General features: G+C 28.4%; 1 protein-coding gene across 1 annotated transcript; it reads right to left on the bottom strand.

Moving 5' to 3' along the window:
- Positions 1-3,561: 3,561 nt before the first annotated feature.
- On the bottom strand, positions 3,562-6,481 carry LOC108753818 (neuronal acetylcholine receptor subunit alpha-5-like). Its single transcript, XM_018495738.1, has 8 exons — positions 6,421-6,481; positions 5,981-6,168; positions 5,645-5,686; positions 5,327-5,436; positions 5,037-5,250; positions 4,565-4,736; positions 4,343-4,495; positions 3,562-3,905 (listed from the first exon to the last, which is right to left on the bottom strand). The coding sequence occupies exons 1-8, from the start codon at positions 6,479-6,481 to the stop codon at positions 3,562-3,564; spliced, it is 1,284 nt and encodes a 427-aa protein (XP_018351240.1).

Consider the following 6,481-nt stretch of genomic DNA (forward strand, 5'->3'; position numbering starts at 1 on the left):
TATATATATATATATATATATATACAATAGATATATTTTACTAATAAGTTCATTACGTACATTTAGCTGCACTACACTACCATAAAGCTGCACTACATAGAGGATTTGGTAGCTACTTTTGTGACGATTGCCAAGATTGATTCTAATTTTTTTAATTTTATTTGAATTGCTTGAGTGATCCATTTGCTTTGCCCAGGGGAATTGGACAAAGCGGATCATTTCTCTTTTTTTATGTTTTAACTAAAACGACATACTATGTTCAAGTTTTTTAATTTTTTAAATTTCAAAGTTAAGTCCTTTAAGAGATTTATGAGAATAAAAATGATTTCTGATCTCAATTTTAATTGTGTCATTTTTTCTTCTCAACCTTAACACGTCCGCGCTGCCCAAGCTTCTCCTATCCCTTTAGATGTACATAGACGGGTCCTCGCAGGACTCGGCGCGAACTTATCTTACGGACATCCTTAAAGTCTGGTTCGCAGAATAACTTCTGTATTTAGATTATTTCCGAGCAAACAATAAGTACTTAGTAATTCTCCGCTGTTTCCAAAAATTTACTTAGCGAAACACTAAGTAAATTGTTGTACAAAAATCTTATTTGAGACTTTCGATCGACTAAAATTGCTCGAACATAAATTTTTTTTATAAAGTTCTCTTTGAATTTTTATAATAAATCAGAATTTTCTAATTTTTAAAATCTTCTAAATTCATTTCTTCAAATTATGATTGAAATTGTACGAGCCAATTTCCAAATATCTTAAAGCCGGTGTTTTTTCTCCTAACAATTTTAGCAAAGGTTCATGATTCGTTTCGATGACGGTTTAGGTAATTATGAAATTTCTTGATCTCTGTAACAATAGTTAATGCTTCCTTATCCAACTGAATAATTCCGCTCTGCCGAAAGAGGCTTGGAGTGGTGTACTATAGGTTTGGTTGAGCCTTCCACCTCGTGGAGCAGAATTGCACCTATTCCCCAAGATGACGCATGACAATATTAATTTCTTATTGTTATCGTAGTATGTTAGAAGTGTATTGGATGTAAGCAGCTCTTTAGTGGCATTAAATGTTTTGTTGTGCACCTTGTCTTAGTGCCATGGTATATTCTTGTCCAGAAGTCGGTGAAGCGATTCGTAGCTTTGCTTTTCAGGAAGGAATGATAAAAATTTATTAAACCTATAACTGACTGAAGTTCTTGTTTTGACGCTTCGGGGCCTATTGGATATCTCTCACTTTCTTTCTAGTGAGTTGTATTCCTTAATTGTTGATGTAATATCCCAAAAAATCTATTGATTTAACTCCGGTAACACACTTATCTGATTTTAATTTGAGCCCGTTGTTTCTAAACCTTGTTAAAAAAAACTTCTCGAACTCGATTGTAGAGTTCTTGTTCTGAAGACGCACCAATCAATATGTCGTCATAATATGGAAATACTTCTGGAATTGAAGTTAGGATGTGTCGACTAATTTCTGGAATAATTGTGGTGCCGTACTTATTCCGAATTGCAGTCTGTTTACTTCGAAGATTCCCTTGTGAGTCACTATCGCTTGAGTCTCTGCCGTTTTTCATCTGGTAGTTGCAAATATGTTTGTGCCATATTTAGTTTAGCAAAAATTTGTAATCCGTTAAGCGACGCTACATGTCTGCTAACATGCAATATATATTAATATAATAAGATTCGTGACAGCAGTAGAGTTGAATCAAAGTTACGATTATCAATCTAAATATTTGAACAATAATTAAATTTGGCAACCGCAACATAAACTCTCGTGGTTGTCAAGGCTAAGGCTCATTCCACACGCTTCACTCCCGTTCACGCATTTCCTTAAGTCTTATTCTCGGACGTGACATTAACATAAAATTTTTCTTTGAGTATAATTCTCAATTATATTTTGAAATTAGTTAAATGATATTTAAAAAGTTATAAGAACATAACATTATAATAAATATCCTTATACAAATAACGCGATTCATATTCTCATATAAGTGATTTTCTCATGCAGTTTATATAATAAAACTAATTAAAAACAATTTAATTGGTTTTTTTGTTTTTATCCTTCGTTATGTGCGTATAAAAATCCAACGTAACTTTATGATCTTTTGCCAGCAATAATAATAAGCCGATAATAGAAGATATGTTTTCTTTCTTATTAATTTGTGAGCTATTCGATTTATGTTTTTCAAATATTATAATACATATTTTATAATACACAAATTATAAGTTATAAGAGATTCATTTCGTCTATCTGTTCTAAATTTGTTTCGCAATAGTAACGAACTGATGTGCGTTTGATTTTTATTCTTAAAAATAAATCGATTGTATAATAACAGATAATTTTGTACATTATATTTTAGAATATATCTTTCCTCTCATAAAAGTACGATCTTGACAAAGTGGTAGCCCTTAGTATTCCACGGATATACACGAAAGAATAGTTTTTCCAAAATATTAAAAAAAATTTCGGATCTATTTAAATTATATCTGTAACTAAATTTTTAGACACATAAGCAAAAATTATTTTCTTCGTGTAAAAATCTAATGACGGCGAAATTAACTACTATTCACCAATTTAATTGAAAATGAACTGCAATCGTCACGTTTGTCGCGTCGTGCGTTATTTCGGAAGTGCTGTTCAAATAATAATTAGTTCGCCCGCGATTATCGTATATTGTTCACAAATGTACTGTGCGAAATGACAACCTAGTTCTGAAGGGAGGAAAAGGTCTGGAAAAGACATTGGGCATCGGTGGAGCATGGTGTGCGATAAATATTATTTTTTACTTGTGTAAAATTAATCTTTTTCTTGTTTATTCTTGAATTATTTTATTTTACAATAATTTAAAAATAATAATTAGAAAAAAGAATTACTTTAAATTGTTTGAAAGTTTCATAAAAACTTATTATTGTTTTAAGATAAGATTTTTAGAAAATATAGATGTAATTACTTTCATGAATATCTGTAATTAAATAATAAATAAAATAAATTAATGTTTATAAATTATGTTTTAAAAACTACATAATTATTTTATAGAAAACTTTGCATACGTTTGTTTAATAATTATTTTTTTGTGCAATGATTATTTTTCTATCGGATTTAATTTGAATTTTATATTTATTTATTACAGAATCATCGTAGATACGTTGCAGGTACAATTCCGCTGTTGCGCATCGGATTGGTAAATGATGAATTAACATTTTCATTGAAATAACGGAGGTGTGATAATTTCATTAATATCATATTGTATATCTATGCAATATGTGCATCAATTTAATGATAATATATATGAACGAGTAGTGTAACATTCCATACACACATCCGTTATTTTAAAATACATAAGTTTAAACAAATTAAGATATACTTAATTCTTAAGATAAACTTAATCTCTATTTTGTGAATTAATCTCTATTTAAATAAATACAAATTAAACAAACAAAAATAAAAATTATTTGACGTTAACAATCTTCAATAAACCTATAAATTTAAATTTTTGTCGACAAAAAATAATTAAGGTAATAACATAAGAGATACACGCATCAAAATAATTTTATTCTTTATCACAAATTAATCCACAGGCATTAAAATAATCAAGATAATTATATAAGTAAAAATCACACAAAAGAAAGATATCCAGTCAATAATAGTAGCAAAATATTTCCAGGACAATTCCTTTAGGCTTATTTCAGATTCTGTAACATCTGAACTTTCTTCAGTCTCTACATCTCTATCAATTTTGGACTTGTCGTTTTTGAGAATCAGAAAACGTCCAACCTTGTTGCTTAAAACCAATGTCGTAATGAACAAGATCCAACTTGGTGTCTGTGTGCTCATGTCTTCCAGTTTGCGTAACATCGCCGTCAGTATCATAGCGAATGTTGCCAATGCTAAGGATTCATGATAAAATAACACTGCAAGATGAAACATAAAATATATAAATTTGTTAATAATTTGCTCATTTGTTAAATAATATTTATTGTATAATTAAAACTATGTTTTTTATGATTGGTTTTAATGCTTATTCTTCGACATTTACGATATATTGTAAATTTTTGAATATAAATTTTAATTTTAGTTAATATACATATGTAATCTTATATTTTATACTTTCAACAAATTAAATCGAAAAATATTTTGGATTACAGTAATAGTATAATTACTTTTTAAGTAATCCATTATTCTGAGCATACAATTAATCAGAAAATTAAAAATTATTCAGATTCTAATTAATCTAATGTTCGAAATAAATATTCGTAATCGTTATAAAAAAAGTTTGTTGAAATTAGAGAATATATATTCTTTACATATTTTATACTTTGATGATGTTATTAAAGATTTTATTACTTACATATATTTGGGGGATTAACATGATTGAATGGTAGAATCCAAAACAAAAAGTATATGCTGAGTAAATGACAAATAAAATTCACACTTGCCACCGTCATTCGTTCAACCGATTTTAAGTCGAGGCAGAGCACTATTAAAGTGAATAGTATCAAAGCTGAAAAGAAATGTATCATGCTTAATATTAATTATTTCCTGCATTTCTACTTTGCAAGCAATTATTTACCGATAGCCGGTAAAATAATAGTTAAGTGATGTTTGCCGTGATGGCGTATCAATAAGAAGTTATAATTGAGCCTTGGGAATGTATCGTTCGGACAGCACTTAAATTTTGTGGCTTCCGCACTTGTAAATTTGAAATCCCACTTCGTATCATTCGTGTAGTCGCTCATAGAAATCTGCAAAGAATATTATTTTTTTTACAATAAAAATATTTACAATCAATAGTGGACGCGATTAAATATTCTATTCTTTTTTTTTAATAAAATAGTAATGTTTTCTATGTAGATAAGTACTGTACAAAAATAATTACAATATTAAAATTAATATCTATAAAGAAGAGCTATATATACAAGTAGTTTCAGCCCAAACTGAAACACATACATACATAATGAGTGTTCGTTTTCAGTTTCGGTAAAAATTTCGGTCAGAATTACAAATAATTAAGGAATTAAATAATTTTTAACTAAAGAACACACCCCATTTCCAGCTATCAACAAATTGACTTCTTCTCCTGGATGCATCCACAAAAGAAACGTGACGCTACATTGATGTTTATCATAAGGCCAATAAGTATAATCGACATTGCATTTAGAAATAAATTTCACCGCAGGCACACAACTAACAGAGCCCGAGTTGAAGAGCAAGCATTCTGTTATAGGTTGTTTATATTGGTCATTCGACATTTCACCGCTAAAACAATCGAAAAAATTGATTTAACGATCTATAGAAAGGACAGAATTAATTTTTAATTTAAAAGTTAATTTACGAATCATTGACGTATAGACTGGGCATCCAGATCCGCCAGCTTTTCACATGAATAAAGGTAATCCCGTCGTAATCGCTCGGTATCCAAGTAAGTTGTGAGTCCGTCCAAGCCTGTGAAATATTGTATAATAAAATATCAATTATTTTACTGTGTTAGAACAAATTGAGATATAAGGCCTGTTGTTTTTAGTTGAACTTTTGCACCAGTTTACTTTTCTTCCTTTCCTCTCCAGGAGGAAAGAAGAGGAAGAAAGATGAACTGGTGCAAAAGTTCAGTCAAAAAGAACAAGCCTATGTCAAAAAAAAAAGATACACTCACAAGTGACATCCAGCTGTGCAAAGATAGTTTACCTTCTTCTTGCTGTAAATAAAATTATTTAATTATTTTTAATCATCGCAATATATTAAATAGTATAATGTTGTCAAATATTAGAGAAAAATTAAATGTTATCAAAATTAACGTTTTACGTGACAACAGTAAAAGCTTTTTTGTTAAAAAATATGTTTAATATCAAGAAAGAGAAGTAAAATTTACAAAGTTTCTATAAATTATTTATTTAGAGGATAACTTTTAGCTTATTATAATTTTTATTCCATTTTTTTAAATTAATTTGTTAATTTACATATTGTAACATCTTCATAACTATATACTTACGAAATTTATTAACTTCGGCATTAAGTGCATAGTAACATTAGTTGTTTTAGGATAATTCGGATGAACAGTATTATCATAATCGCAAAAGAGATGATTTTTAAGGCGCATTAATGGCGAAGACTGTTCCAATTTCTTGCATTTCCATGTATTCATTTTATTTATTAAATCGATCGAAAAAGCAAAAGCATCTATGAAAACATTAGAGATACTCATTAATTTAAAATTTACAAATATGTATATCTAACAAAAAATAGTATTTGAATTAAATAAAATTATGTAATTTAAATATTATTTTTTACAAAAATGATTTATGAGACGATAAAATTGTAATATTTATTAAAATTATTAAAAAAATATCAATAACGTAAATATTATTGAACTTAAAAATACTTAATATTGCGCAAATAGTTCTATCTTAATTTAGTTTATTACTTACGTACAAGATTGTTCATAACTGATGCAAAAGATACCAAGGAATCCGAACACGTTGAATATTCTCAT

The sequence above is a fragment of the Trachymyrmex septentrionalis genome, unplaced genomic scaffold (assembly GCF_001594115.1).
Source record: "Trachymyrmex septentrionalis isolate Tsep2-gDNA-1 unplaced genomic scaffold, Tsep1.0 scaffold115, whole genome shotgun sequence".
Classification (NCBI taxonomy): domain Eukaryota; kingdom Metazoa; phylum Arthropoda; class Insecta; order Hymenoptera; family Formicidae; genus Trachymyrmex; species Trachymyrmex septentrionalis.

Excerpts from the sequence above, each read along its gene's own strand:
- LOC108753818 (XM_018495738.1), bottom strand. The coding sequence starts at position 6,481 with ATGAGAATATTCAACGTGTTCGGATTCCTTGGTATCTTTTGCATCAGT. Across the intron at positions 6,169-6,420 it reads CATCAGTTATGAACAATCTT|ATGCTTTTGCTTTTTCGATC; the intron begins GTACGTAAGTAA and ends ATGTTTTCATAG. Across the intron at positions 5,687-5,980 it reads TGCCGAAGTTAATAAATTTC|CAAGAAGAAGGTAAACTATC; the intron begins GTAAGTATATAG and ends TTTTATTTACAG.